The sequence below is a fragment of the Mus musculus genome, chromosome 3 (assembly GCF_000001635.26).
Source record: "Mus musculus strain C57BL/6J chromosome 3, GRCm38.p6 C57BL/6J".
Lineage (NCBI taxonomy): Eukaryota > Metazoa > Chordata > Mammalia > Rodentia > Muridae > Mus > Mus musculus.
Genome location: NC_000069.6, coordinates 96,863,485 through 96,891,015, shown reverse-complemented (window position 1 = coordinate 96,891,015; position 27,531 = coordinate 96,863,485). Strand labels below are relative to the sequence as shown.

The following is a 27,531-nucleotide window of genomic DNA, read 5'->3' as shown; positions in this document are numbered from 1 at the left end:
GGTTGATGTTGTAAGCAGTGTTTGCTTCCGTGACACAGATGGAAGCCGCTCTGTGTGTAGTGCCCAGTATTAACGTGCATCGGTGTTTTCAGGGATCTTGTCCATAGAGCAGCTCATCAGCCGGGTAGGCGTAATCGGGGTGACGCTCATGGCTCTGCTTTCCGGATTTGGTGCTGTCAACTGTCCGTACACATACATGTCCTACTTCCTCAGGTAACACATACTTTATCTCCTTCCTTTTTCACTGTTACTGAATATGTACCCTTAGTTGATTTTAATTTAGATTCTCTTATCTTAACCCCCTGAACACTGGGATTACAGGCATGTGCCACCACATCTGGCTCATTTATTTTCTAAGTGGCGAATTTTATGTCCCTTTGCATACACTCTTTAAATACATCTTTCCAGTGGACAACAGTGTGAGCTTCTCCCAACTACAGGAAATTAGTTCCTCCTTGACATCAAATAGTAGGAGACCATGCCAACTTAAGCATCTTTTTTAATTTTTACGCCTATGAGTGTTTGTCTATGTATGTATGTGCATTGTGTGTATGCCTGGTACCCACAAAAACATCAGATGCTCTAGAACTGGAGTTGGAGACATCTGTGAGCCACTTCCAGGTACTGGGAAGCCAGGTCCTCTCCAGCAGTGGCCAGTACTCTTAACCCCAAGCCTTCTCTCTAGCCCAGTGGTTCTCCACTTTCCTGACAGCTCCTCATCTTGTGGTGAGGAGCTTCAACCATTAAATTATTTTCATTGCTACTTCATAACTGTAACTTTGCCATTGTTTTAAATAGTAGTGTAAACATATTTGGAGATAGACAATTGCCTGAGGGTCACGACCCACAGATTGAATATATGATCTAGCCAATAAGCATTTATTTCAAATGTGTCTAGGTCAAAGCTAAGGAAGGCTGAGCACAGGGCACCCACTGCCGCACTAGGACAACAGAAAAATAGCTCTACGGAGTTTATGATGCCCAAGCATGGGATCCCAGACATCACTCATTTCTTGCTCATTGCAGGAACGTGACTGACACAGATATTCTTGCCCTGGAACGGCGACTGCTGCAGACCATGGACATGATCATAAGCAAAAAGAAAAGGTGAGGCTGGCACCCTGTGTCCCTGTAAAGAGCTGGTGGGACGCTTTCTTACTTGTTGTATGTAGGGTACTGAACCACGAAGCTCTACTCTCACCTCAGAGGAAGAAAATTCTTAAGTTCTACCCTCTGAATTTCAGCACTTCTCTTTAAATTGTTGGAATAATGTTTACTATTTGGAGGTTATGTACATATTTAACGTCACTGTGCAGAGGACAAGGCTATCATCCTTTACTCTAAGACTGTTCCAACTTCTTTTTCTCCAGCTACCTAAGCTCCTTTAAGTCTTCTAGACGGTGTTTTCCTCTCTACCCAGATAGACAGGGCAGTGACAGAGCAAAGAGAGGATTCCATCCAAGTTCAGCTTGGTGATCCTGTGACTTTCGTGAGATTACTCATAGGATCATGTGAGTGACCCGGGCAGTTACATCACTGAAAGCCCACAGTGTGGGTGACACCTCTTGCAGGCTCTAGTACTGGAGCCCCAACCCTGCAGCTTTGAGGCAGCTCTGTACTGAAGAACATCCATGGAGATGGATGCTCTCTCTCTCTCTCCCTCCCTCCCTCCCTCCCCGTCTCCCTCCCTCTCTCCTTCCTCCAACAGTTGCTCAGCACTTCTGTAAACTGTATATAGGAGGGACTTCTTTGAGTCTTAAATCTCCTGAATTTCATAAACTCCTTGAGACTCTTCTACAATGAAATGTTTCAGTCAAAAAAAAAAGTGCAATGTAAAAGTCATCCAAAAGGTATTTTTAATCTATATTTTCAAAGTGGCATTTTTATAGAATCTGTGTCACAGTAAGCCTACAAAGCCATCTGACATCACATTATTTGTATTAGAATCTTTGTCTACACCCTACAATGCATCCTTGAACTAGGCATTGTGTCTTTGTGCCTCTGTTTCCTTATGTGTAAAAAAATGAAATAAGCCACGTGGGTTGGCACATGGCTGTAAGCTTGTACTTGTGAGGCACGGGCAGGGGGATCAGGAGTTCAGAGCCTGCCTAGGGTACATGGTACATGTTAGTGACCTGGCTACATGGAAGGAGCCTGTCACATGACAAAAGGGAACTGTTAATGCATTGAGACCCGTGCAGCCGCTAAGAACAGCGAGTGATACCTAGCAAAGACAAGTACTGACATTATCAATAATCTGTGATAATAACTTAGTTTCCATAAGCCCATTTGCCTTTAACTTTATGAAATAGTCTCTGCTCAATATTATAACACATGTTCATGAAGCTTATTGTCTGCTGTCTTCATCAAAGTTATTATCCACATATGAGTGGTAGTAGTTTTGACTTGAGTGGTTTCACATTTCATATTTTCTCCTCCAACACGCTTGTATAGTTTGCTCCATAATCAAGTCAGAGCAGCCTTAATGGAAGAGACATCATAGACACAGAATAACAATGAAGGCTCCAAGTTACTGAGCAGTATTTGTCTCAGTTTGTACGTGTCTGTACTAAGTGTGAAAGGTGAACATGTGGCTGAACAGTTATTTACATGTCTGTACTAAATGTGAAAGGTGGACATGTGGCTGTACATTTATTTTGCTTGCAAATATGTTACTTATATTCTGTACTTTCTATAGAAATGTAAGGTTTTTAAAAAATAAAAAGACTGGGGGCTGGAGAGATGGCTCAGTGGTTAAGAGCACTGACTGCTCTTCCAGAGGTCCTGAGTTCAATTCCCAGCAACCACATGGTGGCTCACAACCATCTGTAATGGGATCTGATGCCCTCTTCTGGTGTGTCTGAAGACAGCTACAGTGTGCTCACATACATTAAATAAATAAATAAATAAATAAATAAATAAATAAATATTTAAAAAAAAAATAAAAATATTCAATAGTGATACACACACACATACACGTGTGTGTGTGTGTGTGTGAGAGAGAGAGAGAGAGAGAGAATTATATTATTTTTGTCCCCAAGGTTGTTCTTGCTTTTGTGATATTTCTTCTATAAATGAAAAGACACACCTGACATTTGAGGTAGAATCAGACCTGAGGCTGTTGTAGATGGACCCTCTTGCCCATCTTATACTAGCTATGGTTAGGAATTGGCTCTGACTCAGGCACATCACCCACCAGTTCTTGTCTGTCAGAATCAAGGGTGGTTGGGTCCCTCTGCGAGTCACTTGACTAGCTAGGCTCTCAGAGGAATTGGTCTCCCAGCTGGACTTGATCAGCACGGCCTCTTCTAGTGGGGCTAACGGGACATACAAACAGCTCACACACGGAGCCCTCCCAGTTAGCACAGGGTAGAATAACCTTTTGGCAAGTGTCCATAGCTGGGAGGAGTGGTGACCAGAACCCATTTTAGATTTCAGCACAGTGGCCTGCAAGAACAGTATCTGTTGTGGACAGGATGGGCAGGGTGGAATATACACGGAACCTGGGAGGAAAAGGCTTAACTTCTACCTCCAGTCAGGTGCAGTTAAGCGGTCCTTTAAACTGATCCAGATGGGGACAATGCATTCTGAGTGAAATTTAAGAACCAGCCCTCGAGCTTCCAATCAGCCATGGAGGAAAATTGGGGGGCTGTCAGTGAGAGTTGAGCAATTGCTTCTGCAGAGGATCTTAAAGATGAGCATTTGGAGTCACTGGAAAATGAGCAGAAGCAGGTAAAAATATATATATATGAAGTAACTGCTAGAAGTTTCTGGATTGTCATAAGTTGTTCCATGGCGTTCAGATTAGCAGAATACCTGGGAATCAAGGGTGAGGTGTTGAAATCCCAGGATGCTAGAGGGCCAAGATCCACAATTTAAATGTCAGTTCCAAGCAGATCTCACCTCGCCACACAGCAGAATGTACACACAGAAGCACCAAAGAGCCCGAGATGCTTGTTAAGACTGATTGGCACATGCTGCTTGGGTTTCCAGGTTCCCTCTGCCTTTGAGTGACTGCCCCAGGTTGTGCATGCTGGCCACACACTTGTGACAGGAGCTGTCAGAAGGTAGAACTCAGGAGTGGTGCAGGGATCAGAAGTTTAGGAGAGCTCCCATAAGGAGAGTAACGCCAGCGAGTGAGTCCTGAAGTGTGGCTACAGAATCAGGTGATGATGTCCTTATTTAAGCACTGATTTCATGGAGGCTCTAGGAGGCCTTAGGGCAGCCAGCTAAAGGAGCTCAGAGGTGGACCTGTGCAGAGGTGGCTGCTGCAGGTGAGCTGGGCATCTTGTAGGGAGACTGTACAGTACTCTGAGAAGAGGATTCCACAGTCACACATACCTGTCCACCCAAACCCTAACTTGGCTGTGAAACAATGAAGCTGAGCATTTCAGCATACAAATCAGGCAATAGAAAGTAACTCCAACCACCAGATGGTGGCAATGAACACCTATAATCCCAGCCCTTAGGAGGCAGGGGCAGGTATCTGATCTCTGAGTTCAAGGTCAGCCTGTTCTACAAAGTGAGTTTCCAGGACAGTCAAGGCTACATAGAGAAGCCTTGTCTCAGAAAACTAAAAAAGAAAAAAAGAAAGAAACTAACTCCAAATGGGTCCAGATGACAAAACTTTAGCCAGTGCAGCACTGGAGAGAGTGGACCCTGTACCTCACCTGGGCAGCGCAGTAGAGCTGACACTGGTAGTAGTGGGGTCAGGGAAGGGGGTGTGAGCTGTTCCCAAGGGCATGAGAGTAGGAGAGTTGGCCCTGCCCCTTGCCAGCTGTGGCATTGGGTGAGCTAGCCGGAACAGTGCTGGAGATCTTGCCCTGGTGGTATGGGTGCAGGTTGACTAGCTCAGCTACCACCCAGGTCCAGATCCAGGGCTCTCAGCTGGCCCACCCCAACCTCTGCCCCATCTATGAACTGCTGGAGCATGTGAAGGGCCAATCCTGCAGATCCAAAGCTGCAGAATCTCAGTGACACAGGGCAACAGTAGGATATCTCAGAAGAGTCCTGGTGAAGATCCAGTATTGATAGTGTAGCAGTTGCAAGAGGCCTCTAACCAGACCAGTAACTCATTACAGTGAATATTTGCAAGTAAAGAAGTGTGGACAAAAGGGTGTACTGTGGGACACACTGTGACACACCACCGCTCCCACAATGAGATTTTTTTTCCTTTTGGGAGGGAGGTTGCAAGGGCAGAGGGCAGGTACAGAGAGCTGGGGAGATGAGTAGGATTGGGGTACATGATATGAAATTCACAAAGAATAAAAAGTTAAATAGAAAAGAGCAAAAGGAAAAAATAAACTTTAGCCAGATTAGGTTCCTCCTGAGACAATGCCGGAACCCCATGGCCAGACTATAGTTATGTCCTTTACCTTGACGATGCTGGTTTGAGTAGATCCATGCATATTTCTTCAAAGGCATAGTCTATCCAGGGCCGTTGCTCTCAGTGCTGTGAATTCCTGGGTAGTTTTCATCCAGGTTTCTGGCTCTTCAGCTGATTCCCAGGCAATAGAAAGGATTCACATGGAACTAGCTCTGAGAAGTCTTGTCCAGACCAGCCCTGTCCTGAGAAGATTCAAACCTCAGATGGTTCCATCCTGGCCTTGAGCGGGGCTGAAAAAGTAGATCTCTGACTGAAACCTCCTCAGAGCTGCTCAGCCTACTCACCCCTCCACAGACTTTTACACAGTGTTTGCCATCTAGTGTATCCTGAAATGTTTATGACATACCAGCCAGATATCTGCCCCATGCTAGGTACCAGTTCTGTGTTCTATAGAACTGGCCTTCTACTAGGCCAGGCAAACTTTAAAAAGTTCCGTGGAAAAGGGTATTTTACTAAATGATCCTGAAATGGTAAATCCATAGACTTTTCCTCCTCCAAAAATAATAATAAAAAAAAACAATTATAAGTGTCATGTAGAAAGATGAATTCAAAACAGACCTTGAACTTAGATATAAAGGGTAAAACTACAGAACCTTTAGGGAAAGAATCTTTGAGATCTAGAGCTAGGCAAAAAATAGAATCCCCAAAATACAGTTCAGACAACAAAATATGAATACACTGGACGTCATCAAAATTAAGACTTGTTTGCAGAGGAGTGTGTAAAGAATGAGGAAAGACAAGCTGTAGAAAAGGAGGGAGTGTTTGAGAAGAGATTGCTAAATAGACCTGGAAAAAGGAAAAACTTCCAAAACTCACATGAAAATAACAGTACAATCAGAATGTATGTGGGGAGGGGGATTGGAAGGCATTGGGATTATGGAAACACAGGGGTTCATACAGATGGAAATTGTATGTCAACAGTATCGACCACCATAAGGTTACTGTACAGTCGGGATGCCTCAAAATCAGTGACGGGCGAGGAAGGGATGCTGGAGACAGGGCTCAACAGCTACAAGCACGTGTTGTGATTGCATAGGGCCTGTGCTTACTTCCTGTCACTCATGTCAGACAGCACATAACCCCTGTACTTCAGCTCCAAGGAATCTGACACCCTCTTCTGGACCCCACAGACACCTACGTGCACACACACACACAGCCTTTTAATGATGATGACGTGAAGTGCTGGTTGGTAAAGATGCAGATGTAGGATGGTAGAATAACTAGAATACAATCTAGCTCTCCTTAAAAACTAAATATGCCAGTATCCAACCAGAAATTATACTGGGTGTTTATGCAGCAAAATACAATTTTTATATTCATAGGAAGTTGGTTCCAGAACTGTTTTTATCAGCTTTATTCATAGAAGCCCCAAACTAATGATAGTTCCAGAACTCGGGAGCTCTGCCTGCCTCTACCTCCCAAGTGCTGGGATTAAAGGTGTGTGCCACCATCACCCAGCTGTATTAGGAATTTTTAAATGACACCCAGCCCACAGCACATAGCTCTTTTCTTGTTACAAGATGATCTTAGGAAGAAGCAATGGGGAAATTGAAGGTGAAAGTGGCTCCTGCCCTTGTGTGTGTGTGTTTGAGTGTGTTGTAAAAGTGCATCGCAGAAAGTTAGCTGCTGCTCATCTTTTCTACTTAAGCGCATGTCTATTTTTGTCTGCAGCTTATTTGCCAAAAGCAAAACTGGCTTAAAATTAGGTGATTAAAATCAAAAGTGAAAGTAAATTGTCTAAAACCGGGGTAATTTGTGTGTGTCCAGCCAACTTTCACTCTGGTTACTCCATTTGTCTATCTGCTGAGAGAGAGCATGATACCTCACGCCTTCACATAGGCAGCCAGCGCCACACCGCAGCCTTTAGTATTGGCTAGGAGGATAGAAGTGGCTTCCGTGCTCCCCTTTGAGCTGCTTTGCTGGTAATCCCAGGTGTTGAGCCAAGAACTGCACAGCCCAGAACCCCCTCACATGCTCGTCCCAAGTTCCCCTTAGAAACTGACGGAGTCGTGGCTCGGAGCCTTTCCTTGGTTCTTTTTTCACGACTTCCCAAAATGCCGAGTTGGAGGGACCGTGTCAGGGAAGGCAGCACAAGCTTGTGGCTGTTTGATTTGTACCTTATCCAGGCAGCGCTCACTGAAAAGGGAACTGTTTCCGTCACCAAAATGAATATGCCTAACACTCTTTGTTACGAGTGACCTTTTAACTGATGCTTTAAGAATTTAGCCCACAGAAATGCCATCTGGCCCTTGTCACCTGGTACCATTTGTTGCAGACATGATGCCAATGCTGCTGCTTCCTCATCCCCATTTTTGTCTCTTGTCACCCAAAAATGTCCACCATGAATTTCTCTGTAGCTTGCTCTCCTACCTGTGCTAGATTTGTCCTGGTTGGTTTTAGGCCCATTGCACTCTTCAAGTAATCATGTGTGTCTTCTAAGCTCACAAGGACCTTGCTCTTAATACTCTGGGCAGACTAGAACTTGCCATCAGCTGTCACGATGCCCCTGAGTGCTCCACAGATAGGAGGAGCACCCACAGATGCACCCTGTCCAGCAGTAGCGCCATGACAGTCATGGCAAGAGGTGGACTGCAGTGAGTTAAGGCCCTGTCTGTGTGAACTTCCTGTTTCCTTTCTGTGGTCTGCTTTTCCTTGTGTCCCTCCTCTGTGCCTGGTTCTTTATAGAATTGTTAGCCACTTTGTTCTCTAAATGATATTAGCATATGGCAAGGATGGATGACAGTGGTATTTCCTTATTCTTTACAACCACCCAGAGTGAGAAAGTAAACTGTGGGTCTCTCAGCTTCCAGGTGGCAGAGCCAGACCTCAGATGTATTGCCTACTCTATATTCTGTTCCCCGGGCCAGGCCACGCAGCCTCTGGAAATGTTGTCTTCTGTGTAACTTCTGAACCAGTGGAGACATAGCTGTGACTCAGGACGGTGGGAGATGAGGCTGCAAGTCCCAGTTCTTTGCTCAGGCTTCTGTGTTCTGTATTGCAGAATGGCCGTGGCACGGAGAACCATGTTCCAGAGAGGGGATGTGCAGAACAAGCCGTCGGGACTCTGGGGCATGCTGAAGAGCGTTACTGCCTCAGCCCCGGGAAGTGAAAGTATCCTTTACCTTCTTCTTGGCTCTTCTCCTCCACTCTGCACCAGGGGCTGAGTCAGTCCCCTCTAGGGTGCCTGGCTGCATCAGGGCCAGCCAGCACTGGGCTAGGAGGTCCAGTGGGCACGTCATCTTCCCTACACTTGTACCTAACTGCAGAAGCGTTGTCTCTGAGCTGGAGCGAACCTATCAGATCATTCTTTCCATTTCACAGATGAGAAAATAGACCCAGAGAGGTGAAGTCACACGGTGGTTTGTGGCAAGTGTAGGAACAGAACTATGGCCTCAGCTTCATAACTTGTTCCGCTGTGCTGTTCTGTCACCCACAGATGCAAGACCACAAAGCACAGTGACTCCCTACAACAGTGTGGTGGCAAGGTTCCATTCCTAACCCAGTTAATGCCACACAGATTTCAAGCAGCTCCACCCCCCCCCCCCTTAAAAAAAATAAATAAAACAGGGCAACCTGGTTACTGGATTGTTCCTGGCCCTGCTGGTTTGGAGGCTGACTAGTTCCACATAGAGAAAACCAAGCCTGTGTGTTTCTCCCTCTTCTCCCGTCCCCTCCCACAGGCTGTCAGGGCTGAGATGTTCTTCTGTCTCTGTCACCAGTTAAGTCAGTTGGAGAAGGATGCAGGCTATTGTGATGGATCCGGACACCATTCTGACGTGGCTATAGATAAGAATCAGACAGAGAAAGCCAGGTGACTGTGGCAGAGAAAGGAAAAGGAGTCATGGGGGCTGGAGAGACGGCTCAGAGGCTCGGAGAGGGGCCTGCTCTTGCACATGTATCAGGTGACTCATAGGTGCCCCAGTCCTAGGGAGCTGCCTTCTGAGGGCTCCCACACTCGTCTGCATATGCGCCCCCACACATACAGACAATTAACAGCAAAATCCACCCTCTCTTTAGAGAAAACAAGTACCCTGCAGCAGTGCTCTGTCTCCTGTTTCCAGGAAGAGTCTAAGTGACAGGACTGGAAGCATAACCTCTCAAGAGCAGCTCGGCCTGGCTGGTAGCCACTGTTGAGGGGAGGACCTGAAGGGTACTTGCTAATTTCACAAAGGGAGGAAGATTTGAATTACTGGGACTATCTATCTTACTATCTTTATTACTTTAAAATTCTTAAAAACCCAAGTGTAGGTTGGTATCAACAAAGTATGGAGTTTTTAGCTCTCTGAGCTCCTGCTTCTTTAGTGAGGAAATACTGACACTTCTGACTGAGGTATGGAAACTTGGCTAGTATCTGGCAGTGGAAAAGACGGGGCCTTGTGTAGGCAGACAGCACTATGCACGCCTATTAGATGCAGGATGAGATGACATGGAGCAAGTTGTTTAACATTCTGAGCCTCTTTCCTTGTCTGAGAAATGGGTTACAGCTGTCTCATGGGATTGTGGGAGCATAAAATAAGATAGAAAGAAGGCATTGCCTAAAGCCCAGCCCGGTGAGGCTCTGACCACAGTGCTGTGTGTGCTGTTTCCTGGCACAGTATCTATCAGTCAGGTAGCATGAAACTGCTGAATTGTGGGTCATGGCGTATACACCATTTGAGGACTGAATTTGATATTAAAAAAATAAAGCAGAACACTAGCCGTGAGATCATATGTCTGAGCAGCAGCTGGCAGATGCATGTGGGGTGCCCCTTCACCCTGTGTCAGCCTGGGAACACTGCCCTGAAGCAGTGCTGAGGTGGGAATAAAAGATGCAGGCAATTCCCAGCTTCTTCCCTACAAAGCTGAGCAAATCCAACCTTTCTTCCCACTGCTTACTGACACTTTTCTGTGATTTAAACCTTGATGCCCACTTTTTGCCAGATCTGACTCTTATCCAACAGGAAGTGGATGCTTTGGAAGAACTGAGCAGGCAGCTTTTTCTGGAAACAGCTGATCTGTATGCTACAAAGGTACAGAGTGAGGAGACAGCTCTGCTTTACCAACACGGTTGAAGAGAGAATGAGACCTCATGGGCTGGCAGTCCTCTGCGAGCAGGCAGTGCTTCTGTGTAAGCCAAGTGGCGTTAGAAAAGAGGCTTACTGTTTATGAAGTCACTCCTGAGTGTGAATGCCAACCACACCTAGAATGCAGTATGGTTTAAATGCAGACTACCCTAACCTTTTCCGAGTTGTTTAACCTCTGAGACTCAGTCTCCCATCTGGAAGGTGAAGGTTCTACAGCATATTTCATAAGGGTAGTGCAGTACTCTGACTGAAAGTCAGCACTCCGTGCAGGTTGGCCCCTAGTAGCCTCTCTTAATGTTATCATGTATGCTGTATTGACTCAGCCACAGGCATGGGAATGCTTTTATAGAAAATGTCTGCCTTTTACTAAAAACCATGTTTTGTGTTTGGTTTTCTTTAGGAAAGAATTGAATACTCGAAAACATTCAAGGGAAAGTATTTTAATTTCCTGGGTTATTTTTTCTCTATTTACTGTGTCTGGAAAATTTTTATGGTACGTATGTTATAGAATTTTTGTTTATTATTGTTATTATTATTTTATTGGTCATATTAGCATTTACTATATATTTCTATTATTATTGTTTGTTAGTGTCTACTAGTAATAATAAAGTTCTGTGAGGGTGCAGGTTCACGTGAGACCAGAGGACAACTCTGGGGAGTCAGTTCTCTCCCTCCACTGTGTTGGGCAAGGTCCGTCCCTAACAAGCTGAGTACTGCAGGGCTGGCTGGCCCACAAGCTTCAGGCGGTTCTCTGAACCTACCACCTATCTAGGCAGAGGAATGCAAGAACTGCAGAGTCAGGCTATTGCATCCAGCGTTGCGTGGGGTCACATTCTGGGGATGAGACTTGGGTCCTGCAGCTCGCAAGTGGCTACCACTTTCCCCCATTAAACTGTCTTCCCAGCAACCGTGTTTTTAATGTCCAGAGTTGGGTGACTTTTTCTGGGAGTGGCAGCCGTTTAGAGGGGCTTGACTGATACAGTGGGCCCAGTTCCACATTGGGCCGAGTCAGCAGAGAACATGAGCCATCACACAAGCATCTTCTCTTTTCCCCTGTGCTTTGGAGGACTTAGGGAGGGGTCTGCATACGATTCTTGTTGTTCACTGTTTCCATAGTTGCTGTGAGCACCTGACTATTTCACCTCAACTCCAACTTGCAACTCAGAATAGAAGCATATTTTTGATGATGTGCACACTAAAACTTAACTCCAAAATAAGTTCTAAAATGTACTTGTGTGCACAATACTCGTTTCTGCTCTAGCCTCTCTGATTCTCCCCCAATGATTTATTCCTCATGTATTTTAAGTGCATTTATTTCTCTGGTTCTGACTCAACTATGGGTGTCCATGGCCCTGTGGTTGTGGGAAAGGCCAATTTGATGTTATAGTTGGGTGAGTTTCCTGCTGGGGCTGTTTGCACAAAGAACAGCTTTGTCAGCTCCTTAGCTAATTTTGATAAGTATCGATGGGGGCTTTGAATCAATGGGGCTGACATCAGTAGCACTCATGACATTTTAAATAGGATTCCTTCCTTGAGAGGGGATGAAGGAAGGTGCTGCACTCCCATCTTTCCTAGGCTGCAGCCTCTCGGTAGCGGGTCCCCTGTTAAAAGCTGCAGTTGACGTGCAGTAATCTGCATGTATTTTAAGTACATCTTGGTAAGTTTTGACACTGCACACCTATGCCACAGCTGTTACCCAGTTCAGATAGAGAAAACCCATCATGGCCAAGTTTCTGCGTGCCCCTTAGAACGCCTCCCTCAAATCTCCAATCCTGAGGTGGCAGCTGGTCTCTTTCCTGTCGCTGTAACTTAGTTCATTACAGCCCAGCTATCATACACCCTGAGGTCACTTCAGACTAATGTTACTGTTTGACCAGCTCTGAAGAGAACGGTTCTCTTCCATGCCCCTGACCCAGAGAGCAATGTGTGCTTGTATGTGTGCTGTGATAGCTGTTGAAAGCAACAAATAGGTTGGAAAGCAGCCTTATAAAATGAGTACAGACACTGCCCAGTCACATCCCTGTGTCTGGTCAGTTGGGGCCGCTACAGTCAGTAAAGTGCAGTCCCTTATAAAACTCTGTCCAAGGTTCCTGTATCGTATCCCCTTGCGATGCTTTCCGTGCTAGTTGACAGATGGAGAACAAAGCCCCAGAAAAGCCAGCAGACAGGCAGGCACAGATTCAGACTCACAGACAGATTACAGGCAGGCCAGAAGCCAGAAGCTACAGAGAGACGGAAGAAGTGGAGAGTTCAAGCTCAGGCTCTCTCTGGGTTGAGACTCTGAGTTTCTTACTGATGCCTTTGCACAGTGCAGAGGACTTTCGTGAGTCTGTTCCCTTGTATTGACAGTCTCTTGTCTCTGCTGATGTACATACCCAGGCTTGCTGGCCTATGGGCTTTCAAGCGATTCTCCCTCTGCCTCCCATCTTGCAGTAGGAGTGTTGGAATTACGGTTATATCCACCAGATACCACTGTATCCAGCTTTTCATGGTTCTAGGGTTTGAATTCAGGTGGTCAGGCTTGTACAGCTATGTGGTTTTACAGCTGAGCCATCTCGCTGGCATTGTCTTTTGTCATAGCTCTCTTAATGGCTGTGAGGCAGTCACTCTCATTCCTGATATTGGTAACTTGTAGTCTTGTCTTCTCTTTTCTCTTCTCTCTCTCTCTCTCTCTCTTTCTCTCTCTCTCTCTCTCTCTCCCTCCCTCCCTCCCTCCCTCCCTCTTTCTTTCTTTTCTTCATAGAGTTTTATTGATTTTTATTGAACTTTTTAGAGAACTGGTTGGAAGTGTGATAACTTTTCCTGCTTCCTGTTTCACCAGTTTGTGTGCGGCCCTTCATTCCTCCCTCATACTTGTTTTGAATCAGATCTTACAGTGATGACTAAGGTCTTTGATCGGAGACTTTGCCAAGAAAGCTGTTCTTTGCTGTAAATGTCTTATTTTAACAGCATGTCACCCCGATGTATATGTCAGTCCCAAATGGCTTCCTATTTCTCTCTTCATTTGTTGTCTCAGTGTACCTAGAAGTGTGCTCCGTCCACTGTGAAGCTTTGTTCTTTATCTTTTGACCTACACTTTTTGGATTTTGTTTGTTTTGAGACAGGGTTTCACTATATAGCCTTGGCTAACCTGGAACTCACTGTGTAGACCAGGTTGGCCTTGAACTCATAGAGACTCACCTGTCTCTGGCTTCCAAGTGCTGGGATTGCAGACATGTGCCACCACACTCAGCTCCCATGTTTTTTGTCACTTTTGATTGGCATATACTTGCAGACTATATGAGGTGCAGTGTGATGCTCTGAGTAATGATCAGTTCCAGGCGAGGTGCCGTCCCCCTCTGCGCCATCCCCCTCGGCGGCAGTTCTTCCATCTTGAGTCCTCTCTTTGAGACATTCTGAGATGTATAATGCATTACTTTTTAATGTTGTTAATTTTTCGTTAATGTATGAAATAATGGGTTTCACTGTAACAGTCTGAAGATATTTATGAACTATAGAACATATAGAACCTATACATCCTTTGTGTTTATAAAATTCTAACTCCACACTGACAGTGTTTCTGCTGTGACTACTTATTGATTAACAGAGACACTTCACCTTTGTGGATGAATGCTGCTGGTGTAATAGATCCTATTCCACCCTTTTACTTGTAACCTATTGATATCTTCATAGTTAAAGTGAGTTTCTTGTAGACAACATATACAGCGGTCAGGTTTTGATTTTTTTGTTTGTTTGTTTGTTTCTATTTGTTTGACAGTCTGCCATTTCACAGGCAAACCCAGGACCGCTTTGCCTGTGTGAATAAGGTTTTGTGGGCACAGAGCTAAGCCTGTCCCTTCATTGCCACGGCTGCTGTCACACGATAGATGCTGAGTTTGCTGACCTGTGATTTAGACTCTACATTTAGTGTTGCTGTTGATGGCCAGATTTAAAGCTCCCATGTGGCTGTTGGCTTGGCATTTGTCAACCCTCTTCTTGCCCTCCTAGTTTTTAAGCTGCCTCCACTGGGATGAATGGGGTGTCTTTCATCCCAAGTGATCTCATTTGTTAGCTTGACAGCCATACTGCTCTGACTTTGCTTAGAGCAGTCACAGAACTAGCACCGGAAATGACCTTGGCATTTGTTGGCTCTTGTTTTTAAATATTTTATTTTATTTTATTTTATTTTATTTTATTTTATTTTATTTTATTTTATTTTATGTGCATTGGTGTGAGGGGGTCAGGACCCCTGGAGCTGAAGTTACAGATAGTTGTGAGCTGCCATGTGGGTGCTGGGAATTGAACTGGGTCCTTTAGGAAGAACAACCAGTGCTCTTAACCATTGAGCCATCTCTCCAGCCCCATTTGTTGGCTCTTACTCTGACTTCATTCACCAGAATGTAACCTTCTGACCTCTGAATCACAAGTGCATTTGCTTTATTGCCCTCGACTCTTCATAGAAAATAAATAGGAGACATGGACTCATTTGCCTTTGTGAGTAAACAAAATAGATTTCCTGTTCGTGCTTTAGATTGGAAGTAAATTTAATTGTATTTTGGGAAACATCATCGTGTAAGATATGTTCATTAATTCATGTGGAATCATGTTGGTTTTTTAAATTAATTTTTTAATTGTTTATTTTGTGTGTTTAGTATGTGTTCAGGCACATGTGACACAGGGCATGTGTGGCAGTCAGAGGACAGTTTATAGGGGCTATTTCTTTCCTTCCACCATGTGGGTCCCAGGGATTGGATTCAGGTTGCCAGGCTTGGTGGCAAGTGCCTTTGCTCCCTGAGACAACAGGGCGGGTGTCACTCTTGGAGTCGGTAATGGAAGGTGTTCTAATGTAAGTTCTGTCTTGCAGGCTACCATCAATATTGTTCTTGATCGAGTTGGGAAAACTGACCCTGTCACCAGAGGCATCGAGATCACTGTGAATTATCTGGGAATCCAGTTTGACGTAAGAGCCATGCTAGATCCTGGTTTAAGTTTTCTTCTGCTCCATCCCGCCATAGCCTGACGCTCTGGCTTTAACTCCTGAACTTTGGGACCATTTGTCCTCTATAAGTGTTGACAGCTTACACAGCACATTTGTAAATAACCAAGTTTAGCTTTCTTATTGTAAAACTGTAAGCCGAGACTGGTTCTGATCTTCATGGGTACTTCCTGTAGCTACAGGTTCCCCTTGGCCTGCCCACAGCCACTACCACTCAGCCAGTTTCTCCTGCCAAGTACCCAGCTCTTTCTCTGTGATATTCAACAAGCTCTGCAAACTCACAGCTCACCTTTGATCTCCTGGTAGAAAATTAACAACTAATTAGTGTTCTGAAGTAGAACAGAAATGATAAAGAAACAATCTTTATCAGTCATGTAAGGTGGACCTTGGACCAAAGTTGATTTGTTAGCTATGTATAAAATAGAGTTTGTTTGTTTATTTTTAAGAACACTTCTTCCTATTTCATAAACACAGCTGATCTCGAGGTCAGTGTGTGTATTCAGAGTATGATGTATTTCCAGATGACATCATTCAGGCTGATGAACTGTTAATAGTAGGACGGGTGTCACATTTCTTTGTCCCGGTGTGGACTGTTTAGCTTACTCTGAGCTGAGCTGAGGGGTGTGTACTGCCCTTGGACCCCATCTCAGCATAGCGTGTCCTCCATCTGAAAGGCAGCAAACTGGGCTGCAGCCCTGAAGACACACCGCCAAGGATGCTTTAGCCCTTTGAGGATGGCCTCAGATTCACAGGCCTCAGGGTGGAGGCAAGGACACAGCTGTGGGTAGCTTCTCTCCACCTAAACTTTTAATAAGGATCTCTCACTGAAATTGACATTTTAGCAGCACCAGCCAACATTCCCAGAATCTGCCTGTCCCTAGCTCCCGACGCTGGTGTCACAGGTGCATGTGGCCATGCCCAACCTTTATGTGAGTGCTTAGAGTGTCAGCTCAAGTCTTCCTGCTTTTACAGCAATCCCTCTCACCCCAGCCTTAAAGGACTCAATTTTAATGCTAACTCAGCAACATATTCTTTCTGCGTGTGCCATTGTGGCATCTGATCCTTCAGGTCATCCACACGTCCAGTGGTCCATGAACTTTATTATTGATGCCTGTGTGATTTTTCTCATTTAAATATCTCCGGGCTTGCTGGGCTCACTGGGAGTGAGGCACTAGGGAGGCAGAGGCAGGTAATCTCAGATAAATCTCACGTTTTCTTGGGTTTTTTTTTTTTTTTTTTTTGGTTTTTTCGAGACAGGGTTTCTCTGTGTAGCCCTGGCTATCCTAGAACTCACTTTGTAAACCAGGCTGGCCTCAAACTCAGAAATCCACCAGCCTCTGCCTCCCAAGTACTGGGATTAAAGGAGTGCACCACCATGCCTGGCTATAATTTTTTTTTTTTTACTGGGCTACACTTTTAGAGGTGAGCACTCTGTCACTGCTCCTATGTATCTGGTCCACCCATGACACATGTACTTCTTCCATGGCCATTCTCAGAATAACGAGCTTTTTAGATGTTGATGCAGCCCTGGCCTCACATGCCTGAGAACAGGCAAGCACAGGTTCCCAAAACTGCTTCTCCCTGTCAAGCAGTGCAGCAGAAGAGAACTCCAATGTGTGCCTCAAGTGAGAGTCCCAAGAATCCTTGTGCAATCTTCCTGTGATTTCCTTGGTCTTTACTCCTGGCAGTGCTGTAGTCAGTGATCCTTTCTCCATAGCACTGAGAGCAGTCAGGTGCTGCTCAGTTCTGTCCTCACCCCGTCCTCTCGCTTCTCCAGGAGGAGCATGTCATCAGCTATGGGCTTCTGGTGATGAGTGTTTTCCGCCCACCTCTCTCCACTGGCTGGCTGACCCTTAAGACTTGATTGAGTCAGCTGACTAGGGATCCAGTACAGTCTTCCCATGGGTATCTACCACCTGTAGGTGTTTGCTTCAGAAGCAGCCAGGAGGACTGATAGACTCTGTCTTGTAAGTCACCACAGTTCACATCAGCTCCCACGCTGCCCGGAAGTATAATAGCCTCTCCTTCTGTTCTCATGGCAGGTGAAGTTCTGGTCTCAGCACATCTCCTTCATTCTGGTTGGAATAATCATTGTCACATCCATCAGAGGACTGCTGATCACACTCACCAAGGTATGTCGTGTCACCCAGTTTAAAGGCCGTTATTTAATTGCATGACTTCTGAGTTAGATCCTCAGCAACAGTCTGAACAACTCAGGCGACACACACACACACCAAAGAAAAAGACCTTTCTGTAAGTCGTGGGTAACGTATGACAATATCTACCAGCCACAGATCCATTCCAAAGGTAATGAAGGGTCCATTCTGTTCATTGATCTGTCGGATCATCTATAACCAAGCTTGTCACAGGGGATTCAGCAGGTACATAGGAAAAAAATGAAGCCGGGTGTGGTGGCACACACCTTTAATCCCAGCACTTGGGAGGCAGAGGCAGGCGGATTTCTGAGTTCGAGGCCAGCCTGGTCTACAGCGTGAGTTCCAGGACAGCCAGGGCTACACAGAAAAAACCCTGTCTTGAAAAAACAAAAAACAAAAAAAGAAAGAAAAAAATGACTGAGATGGACATTCAAGGTTCCAGTGATTGTAAACCACAGAGAGGAAGACAATGGAAGTGGAGGACAGAGCATGCAGCTCTTTCTTTGCAGCATAAACCAGGTCATGTGGTGATGAAAAGTGGGTCCTCCCTTGTGATCCAGACACTGAAAGGAAAGAGATAGGGAGGGAAGAACTCGGACCCCTTGACAGCTGCAGGTGCCTGGAGTGCTCCCAGATTGCTGGTCAGTGTTGTGGTGATGCCGGGCGGGGCGTTACAGCTTCTGAAACTCAACAGCCAAGGTTCCCTTGTTGAGTCAGATGAAACCACCAACTATCTGGGGAAACTGGTTTGTGTTGTATTTGAAGGCCCTCTCTGTAGCCTTGCCTCCCGAGCCTGCTGTACTTTTTGTGCCACGAAAGAGGGTGGCTGCAGCACATTGTCATGAGCAGAGCCTACTGCACCACTGCGCTCATCTCTCTCCCTTCCTCCACAGTTCTTTTATGCCATCTCCAGCAGCAAGTCCTCCAACGTCATCGTCCTGCTGTTAGCGCAGATAATGGTAAGTTTATTGACTGCCTTTGTGTCTACAGTTGTTGAGTGCCCAAAATGTGATTTTGTTGGGGAGGGTTTTTGTTAAAACAAAGTCTACGTGGTCCATATTGGCTTCAAATAATCTATGTAAAGAAGGGTGGCCTTGAACTCCTGATCTGTCTCTGAAGTGCTGAGACTTCAAGCATGCATGCACCACTACATACAGCTTAGAAATGCTTGGGGTTTGGTTTTTGTTTTCTTTGGGGAAAGAGAGGGGTTATGTGTTTATGTGTATACATGTGAATCCAGTTGCCCATTGACTCTCAAAGAGGGTATCTGATCCCAATGAATGTTCTGGGAACCAAAGTTGGGTTATCTACAAAAACAGTACGTGCACATGTAACTACTGAGCCAGTTCTCCAGCCCAGGAAAAAAAATTAAATGGTTTAAGTTGGGCCCATACAATGGCTTGCTCTGTGGCTGCTAAAGGTGGTAGCCTCCAGGCCTGATGACCTGTGTTCAGTACCCAGACCCACATGGTAGAGGAGTGAACCAACCCTGGCAAATTAACCTCTGACTACACACACACTGAAGAAGATGCACGCCAATACACCTATGTGCACAAATAATTTAAGAAATGTTATGTGTATCGGTGTTTTGCTTACTTGTATGTATATAAACCAGGTGTGTGCCTGATGCCATAGAGGCTGGAAGAGGGTGTTAGACCCCTGGGACTAGAGGTACAGGTGGTGTGAGCCACCATGGGCTGCTAGGAATCAAGCCCATGATGAAAACGTAGTCAGCCTTAACTACTGTGCTCTCTTTCCAGCCCCAATAAATAACTTAAAGTTTGCACTGGCTTGCCCCTCAAAACAGAGTAACTTCTGAATTACTTGGCTCGACTTTGCAGGGTATGTACTTCGTGTCCTCTGTACTGCTGATCCGAATGAGCATGCCCCCGGAGTACCGCACCATAATCACAGAGGTCCTCGGGGAGCTTCAGTTCAACTTCTATCACCGTTGGTTTGATGTCATCTTCCTGGTCAGTGCCCTCTCCAGCATATTGTTCCTCTATCTGGCTCACAAACAGGCACCAGAGAAGCATATGGCCCCCTGAACTCAGACTCCCTGCCAACTTCAGGAAAGGAGACACAGTGGGGAGACCAGAGCCTACAGCTCTTTACACAGGCAGAGCTGCGAGTTCTGTTCTGCCTCAGGCACACGCCTACTTCCTCCTGAGATACTGGAGTCACTTCGACTGAGGCACAAGAAGAAAACCCGCAGCATTCAGCAGGGAGCCGCATGGATCTGAGGCTGTGCAGTGAGGAGGAGAGGGCCAGAGCATGAGGATACCCCGGAAATCCTGACTACACGGCTTCCCTCGAAAATGCTAGTAAAGTCAGTTTGTAACACTCTGGCCTTGGGGTCACTTGTCCAGCACAGCTTGGTGTTATGCTATTGTGGTCTGACGTGAAATGCATCTCTCCCCTCACCCAACTTTACCCCGTAAAAATAACCAAAAGGTTGTTTCTTCTTTTCTGAGAAAGGGGTGATAGGCAACAGATAGATTTTACCAAATAGATTTTAGGTATACCAATCTTTATTTCCTCTTAAATTAGAGAAGAGTGAATGTTCCGTGCTAATCCAGCAGTGGCTGGCTCGGGTTGGCTTTCCCTCTGCCTCAGCGCTGGAGGTAGACGTTAACTGGAACAAGCCCTTTCCTGTTCTGAAACATAAGCCCTCCGACAGTAAAAGGAAGGTGTTGAGGTTTTTTTTTAATACTCAAATGTAACATAAGAAAATGCTGAAGTATATTTCCTGGAAGCCTCCCTTTATTACTAAGACCACAGTGTGTATTTTGCATGTTTTGGGCTTCTGGAAGCAAATGAGAAAGCATGAAATGTTTGTATGGAACAAAGACACTATTCGGATTCTATTAGCCAACAGGGAAGTTGCAAACAACTCAGAAGCACTTAGCAATGCTGCTCAGCCACAGCATTGCTACAAAAGCACACTTCTATAACAGGCATCTGCTTGATTCTTTAATTAGCAGCGCTCACATGGACAGTGAATCATCCCAGGTGCTCAAGCCTGCAGAAGGAAGAGGTCTCATCAACAGAAGTGAAAAGTTGCACTTTGGAAGATACCACATAGAAAGACCCTGAACCTGGTCCCTCCTCTGGCTAAGTTGAGCTTAAATAAGCAACCTGCAGTAGCAGCCCTTACAACAACAGACAGTCTGGGGGACAGATGGTCCAGAGGAGGTCTGACGGGGTCGGCAGGGCTCATTCCTCGGAGAGGCAGTTCCTGGGCCCTCAAGAGGAAGCATCATTTGTTCTCTTCACATCTCCGTGTCTTCAGAGTTAGACGAAGAGTGCGAGGCTGTGCTGAGAGTCTGTGCAAAGGAAAAAGACAAGGGTTTACTGCAGCAGGAAAGAGCAAGGCTGATCTAGAGCTGGCATGCCTTAAGTCAGAGAGCCAGGCACCTCTAGATGTAATCCGAATCTTCACTTGACTTGCTTCCAGATTACTGTTTAACACAAACAAGTTTCTCATTGTCTGTGTATATACCAACATACACATAGACCATCAGTTTTCTATAAGGCCAGATTAGTACTATAATTGGCATGACCTATCAGCAGTATTAAATACAGTAGAAAACTATAGTGACTTTTCATAGGAGGCCTGATTCCTATAAATCTCCTTCTATGAATTTGGATGTCAGTTTACTTTTGAAACTCAAATTTATCCATGAAGAGAAAATTGACCAGAAAAAAATTCTTCTGACAAAAATAATTGTAATTCCTGACACTTACTAAACATGGAGTCTAAGCCTCTCTCTCTGTTTTTACTTACTGTGAGCCAGGCACAGTTTAAACACTTCTGAAAACAACTGTACACATTGTCCATGTTTTATAAGTCGGAAATCTGGAGCACAGAGCCAGGAACTGGTCCTGCGTAATCAGGTCAGGTTCTTCGGTGGTCTCCATGATTTTGATAAACTGATTTCACTTACTAACTGCCAACTGCATGCTAAAAAAATAATGACACACCACAAGCCTGGCACTCAGGAGGCTAAGACAAGAGGATTGCAAGTTCTACACCAGCCTGGGCTCCACAGTGAGGCCACATTTCTAAGAAGACAATAAATTTGTCCTCATAATGCCTCCTTTGTCACAAAACCCTGGCAGGTTGGCCACCCTGTGTCACTGGGAAGCATAGGCATGAGGCACTGGCTGGGGACTACCCCAGGGAAGCAGGGCCACCACTCACTCGGTCTTTTGCTGGGTGGGCGTCATGCTCGGACTCCGCAGACGTCTCTCCTTTTTCATCAGGGCCAGCCACCAGGGGCTCGGCCATGGAGGAAACGATGGGGATTTTCTTAGCTTGGAAGTAGCTGTAGGCCATCTTTCCACAGACCAACAGAGTGACGTGCTTCCCGCTGCTCTTGATTCTCTCCACCACTCTGTCGTAGGGTTCCTCTTGCACGTTCTCCCCGTTCACTTCGATGATGACGTCCTCATTCTCCAGCCCAGCCTTGTCAGCAGGGCCACCCTGCTGTACCTGTGAACAGAGGTTCTGAGTCGGTTCCAAGCATGGAAGAAGGCGTGCCGGGCAGCTTCCCTCCTGAACAGCCTCAACACTTGTTAACTGCGCTCCTTTATGGCCTATACACCCTGAACTCCACTGGGCTCAGCCACACTGGCAAAGCACTGCACTGAACATGTGCTGGGCTGAAGGCATCACGCCCCCATCTTAGGATCCCAACTTGGAAGCTACAGGGTGGTCTCATTGCTCTCCCCTACAGGGTTCAGGCACCGTGCACATCCACAGCAGTGGGCAAGGAGCACTCTCAGAGGCGGACTTCCAAGTGTGACCACTGTTAGTGTCACGGAGACTTGTGGCTTGCACTGAAAAAAAAATCCCATCCTAATTGGCTGTTTGCTGAGCTGTCAGAACTAGTCACCATACCTCTTTGACAAAGGAGCCAGGCTGACCCCGAATGGCATTCAGGTGAAAGCCGTAGCTATCGTCCTCTTTAAGCAGCCTGCAGAGCTTGGGCTTGTGACCCTCCGCGTCCTCTGTGGGCTCTGAGCCTGTGGCCTCCAGAGGAGCAGGGATCGGAGCTGGGCCTTCCTTGACAGAACCATTAGGCAGTTCTTGACTTTGGCAGTAAAGAAGTGGAGAGAACCGAGCCTTTGGAAAATAAAGGGGAAAAAATATACATCTGAGCAATTACACGTCACTGAATGTCATGGCTTAATACACAGGGTGTCTCACATGTATGCTCCTCCTCAACAGGAGGAGGGGAGAGTCTAAAGTTTCTTTCCTACTGCCAGAGAAGGTAGAAACGTGCACAGACACATACATGTGCATAACAGAAACAGTGCACAGTTCTGCACCAGACCCCAGAGCTGTCTCATGGTGTTACAAGCTTTTCCCCACAAAGGCAGGCAGGACACTGCGCACTGTCTACACTCCCCTTTGGGAGACACCTTTGAGGGACTACCCCAAGGCCCTGTTCTCCCTGCCCTTCAGTACTAAAGGACAAAACATTTTTGTGATGAGTTTTGTGAGAACCAGCTCTACACACTGATAATGAGAGAGGTGCCCATACGGTGGCACAAGTGAATCCCATCCCCCAGCTTCCGTCTCCCAGGGCTGCTGTTTAATGATCTTGGCACCTCTCGTGGCGGGCTTCCCCCTGTCTGTAAGTATGCTTGGTCCTCTCATTTTCACAGCCAAGGCCGTGTAGGAAGCAATGGCGGCCGTGACAGAGACAGAACGCCAAGCTTAACTCGTTTGTTTTTTATTCTTTTTATATATATATATTTTGTATTTTTATTAGATATTTTCTTTATATATATTTTAAATGCTATCCCAAAAGTTCCCTATACCCTCCACCTGCCCTGCTCCCCTACACCCACTCCCGCTTCTTGGCCCTGGCATTCCCCTGTACGGGGGCATATAAAATTTGCAATACCAAGGGGCCTCTCTTCCCAGTGATGGCCAACTAGGCCATCTTCTGCTACATATGTAGCTAGAGACAGGAGCTCTGGGGGTACTGGTTAGTTCATATTGTTGTTCCACCTATAGGGTTGCAGACCTCTTCAGCTCCTTGGGTACTTTCTCTAGCTTCTCCATTGGGGGCCCTGTGTTCCATCTTTTTTTTTTTAATAAGATTTATTTATTATTATAAAGAACACTGTAGCTGTCTTCAGGCGCGCCAGAAGAGGGCATCAGAACTTATTACGGGGTTTGTGAGCCACCATGTGGTTGCTGGAATTTGAACTCAGGACCTTTGGAAGAGCAGTCACTGCTCTTACACACTGAGCCATCTCAACAGCCTCCTGTGTTCCATCTTATAAATGACTGTGAGCATCCACTTCTATATTTGCCAGTCACTGGCATAGCCTCATATGAAACAGCTATAACAAGGTCCCTTCAGCAAAATCTTTCTGGCATATGCAAATAGTGTCTGGGTTTAATGGCTGATTATGGGATGTATCCCCGGGTGGGGTATTCTCTAGATAGTCCATCCTTTCCTCTTAGCTCCAAACTTTGTCTCTGTAACACCTTTCATGGGTATTTTGTTCCCTATTCTAAGGAGGAACGAAGTATCCACCCATTGGTCTTCCCTATTCTTGATTTTCTTGTGTTTTGCAAATTGTATCTTGGGTGTTCTATGTTTCTGGGCTAATATCCACTTATCAGTGAGTACATATCTAATGACTTCTTTTGTGATTGGGTTACCTCACTAAGGATGATATCCTCCAGATACATCCATTTGCCCAATAATTTCATAATCCATTGTTTTTAATAGCTGAGTAGTACTCCATTGTGTAAATGTACCACATTTTCTGTATCCATTCTTCTGTTGAGGGACATCTGGGTTCTTTCCAGCTTCTGGCTATTATAAATAAGGTTGCTATGAACATAGTGGAGCATGTGTTCTTATTACCAGTTGCAACTTCTTCTAGGTATATGCCCAGGAGAGGTATTGCTGGATCTTCCGGTATTATTATGTCCAATTTTCTGAGAAACCTCCAGACTGAATTCCAGAGTGGTTGTACAAGCTTGCAATCCCACCAGCAGTGGAGGAGTGTTCCTCTTTCTCTACATCCTCGCCAGCATCTGCCAACACCTGAATTTTTGATCTTAGCCATTCTGACTGGTGTGAGCTGGAATCTCAAGGTTGTTTTGATTTGCATTTCCCTGATGGTTAAGGATGCTGAACATTTTTTCAGTGCTTCTCAGTCATTTGGTATTCCTCAGTTGAGAATTCTTTGTTTAGCTCTGAACCCATTTTTTTAATGGGGTTGTTTGAATTTCTGGAGTCCAGCTTTTTGAGCTCTTTGTATATATTGGATATTAGTCCTCTAACAGATTTAGGATTGGTAAAAATTCTTTCCCAATCTGTTGGTGGCCTTTTGTCTTATTGACAGTGTCTCTTGCCTTACAGAAGCTTTGCAATTTTATGAGGTTCCATTTGTCAATTCTTGATCTTACAGCACAAGCCATTGCTGTTCTGTTTAGGAATGTTTCCCCTGTGCCCATATCTTCGAGGCTTTTCCCCACTTTCTGCTCTATTAATTTCAGTGTCTCTGGTCTTATGTGAAGGTCTTTGATCCACTTAGACTTGAGCTTTGTTAAGGAGATAAGAATGGATCAATTTGCATTCTTCTAGATGATAACCACCAGTTGTGCCAGCACCATTTGTTGAAAATGCTTTTTTCCACTGGATGGTTTTAGTTCCCTTGTCAAAGAACAAGTGACCATAGGTGTGTGGGTTCATTTCTGGGTTTTCAATTCTATTCCATTGATCTGTCTGTCTGTCACTGTACCAGTACCAAGTAGTTTTTATCACAATTGCTCTGTAGTACAGCTTAATGTCAGGCATGGTGATTCCACCAGAGTTTCTTTTATTGTTGAGAATAGTTTTTGCTTTCCTAGGTTTTTCATTTTTCCAGATGAATTTGCAAATTGCCCTTTCTATCTCAGTGAAGAATTGAGTTGGAATTTTGATGGGGATTGCATTGAATCTGTAGATTGCTTTTGGCAGGCTAGCCATTTTTACAATATTAATCCTGCCAATCCATGAGCATGGGAGATCTTTCCATCTTCTGAAATCTCCAATTTCTTTCTTCAGAGACTTGAAGTTCTTATCATACAGATCTTTCACTTCCTTAGTTAGAGTCACACCAAGGTATTTTATATTATTTGTGACTATTGTGAAGGGTGTTGTTTCCCTAATTTCTTTCTCAGCCTGTTTATTCTTTGTATAGAGAAAGGCCATTGATTTATTTGAGTTAATTTTATATCCAGCTACTGCACTGAAGCTTTTTATCATGTTTAGGAGTTCTCTGGTGGAATTTTTGGGGTAACTTATATATACTATCATATCATCTGCAAATAGTGATATTTTGACTTCTTCCTTTCCAATTTGTATCCCCTTGATGTCCTTTTGTTGTCGAATTGCTCAGGCTAGAACTTCGAGTACTATATTGAATAGGTAGGGAGAAAGTGTGCAGCTTTGCCTAGTCCCTGATTTTAGTGGGATTGCTTCCAGCTTCTCCCCATTTACTTTGATGTTGGCTACTGATTTGCTGTAGATTGCTTTTATTATGTTTAGGTATGGGCCTTGAATTCCTGATCTTTCCAAGACTTTTATCATGAAGGGGTGTTGGATTTTGTCAAGTGCTTTCTCGGCATCTAACGAGATGATCATGTGGTTTTTGTCTTTGAGTTTTATATAGTGTATTACGTTGATGGATTTCCGTATATTAAACCATCCCTGCATCCCTGGGATGAAGCCTACTTCGTCATGATGGATGATCGTTTTAATGTGTTCTTGGATTCGGTTTGTGAGGATTTTATTGAGTATTTTTGCATCGATATTCATTAAGGGGAATTGGTCTGAAGTTCTCTTTCTTTGTTGGATCTTTGTGTGGTTTAGGTATCAGTAATTGTGGCTTCATAGAATGAGTTGGGTAGAGTACCTTCTGTTTCTATTTTGTGGAATATTTTGAGAAGAGTTGGAATTAGGTCTTCTTTGAAGGTCTGATAGAACTCTTCATTAAACCCATCTGGTCCTGGGGCTTTTTTTGATTGGGAGACTATTAATGACTGCTTCTATTTCTTTTGGGGAAATGGGACTGTTTAGATTGTTAATCTGATCCGGATTTAACTTTGGTACCTGGTATCTGTCTAGGAAGTTGTCCATTTCATCCAGGTTTTCTAGTTTTGTTGAGTATAGCCTTTTGTAGTAGGATCTGATGATGTTTTGGATTTCTTTAGGTTCTGTTGTTATGTCTCCTTTTTCATTTTTGATTTTGTTAATTAGGATACTGTTCCTGTGCCCTCTAGTGAGTCTGGCTAAGGGTTTATCTATCTTGTTGATTTTCTCAAAGAAACAGCTCCTGGTTTGGTTGATTCTTTGAATAGTTCTTTTTGTTTCCACTTGGTTGATTTCAGCCCTGAGTTTGATTATTTCCTGCCGTCTACTCTTCTTGGGTGAATTTGCTTCCTTTAGTTCTAGAGCTTCTAAGTGTGCTATCAGGCTGCTAGTGTGTGCTCTCTCTAGTTTCTTTCTGGAGGCACTCAGGGCTATGAGTTTTCCTCTTAGTACTGCCTTCATTGTGTCCCATAAGTTTGGGTATGTTGTGGCTTCATTTTCATTAAACTCTAAAAAGTCTTTAATTTCTTTATTTCATTCTTGACCAAGGAATCATTGAGTGTTGTTCAGTTTCCACGTGAATGTTGCCTTTCTATTATTTAAGTTTTATTGAAGATCAGCCTTAGTCTATGGTGATCAGATAGGATGCATGGGATAATTTCAATATTTTTGTATCTGTTCAGGCCGGTTTTGTGACCAATTATATGGTCAATTTTGGAGGAGGTACCATGTGGCTCTGAGAAGGTATATCCTTTTGTTTTAGGATAAAATGTTCTGTAGATATCAATTAAATCCATTTCTTTCATAACTTCTGTTAATGTCCATGTGTCTCTGTTTAGTTTGT

The 27,531-nt window shown here is 44.8% G+C and overlaps 2 protein-coding genes across 8 annotated transcripts in view; one reads left to right on the top strand and one right to left on the bottom strand.

The window, feature by feature from the left end:
- Gpr89 (G protein-coupled receptor 89) overlaps positions 1 to 22,718 on the top strand; it is a 37,049-nt gene extending 14,331 nt beyond the window's left edge. Inside the window, exons 6-14 of one of the 3 annotated variants that reach the window (XR_375569.4) lie at positions 93 to 213; positions 1,027 to 1,107; positions 8,388 to 8,497; positions 10,307 to 10,493; positions 10,850 to 10,942; positions 15,293 to 15,388; positions 17,467 to 17,556; positions 18,474 to 18,539; positions 19,422 to 22,718. Coding sequence is in view for 2 of the 3 variants with exons in the window: in XM_017319696.2 (XP_017175185.1) it covers positions 93 to 213; positions 1,027 to 1,107; positions 8,388 to 8,497; positions 10,307 to 10,395; positions 10,850 to 10,942; positions 15,293 to 15,388; positions 17,467 to 17,556; positions 18,474 to 18,539; positions 19,422 to 19,628 (953 nt within the window). In the remaining variant the exon portion in view is untranslated. The remainder of the gene's footprint in view (positions 1 to 92; positions 214 to 1,026; positions 1,108 to 8,387; positions 8,498 to 10,306; positions 10,494 to 10,849; positions 10,943 to 15,292; positions 15,389 to 17,466; positions 17,557 to 18,473; positions 18,540 to 19,421) is intronic. The other 2 variants (XM_017319696.2, NM_026229.4) reach the window with 2 other exon arrangements.
- Pdzk1 (PDZ domain containing 1) overlaps positions 20,090 to 27,531 on the bottom strand; it is a 41,471-nt gene continuing 34,029 nt past the window's right edge. For 3 of the 5 annotated variants that reach the window (NM_021517.3, NM_001355710.1, NM_001146001.2), the window contains exons 7-9: positions 22,484 to 22,708; positions 21,785 to 22,075; positions 20,090 to 20,906 (exon numbers count right to left, since the gene is read on the bottom strand). In NM_021517.3, the coding sequence (NP_067492.2) occupies positions 20,853 to 20,906; positions 21,785 to 22,075; positions 22,484 to 22,708 (570 nt within the window). In that variant the 3' untranslated portion in view covers positions 20,090 to 20,852. The remainder of the gene's footprint in view (positions 20,907 to 21,784; positions 22,076 to 22,483; positions 22,709 to 27,531) is intronic. The other 2 variants (XM_017319675.2, XM_011240178.3) reach the window with 1 other exon arrangement.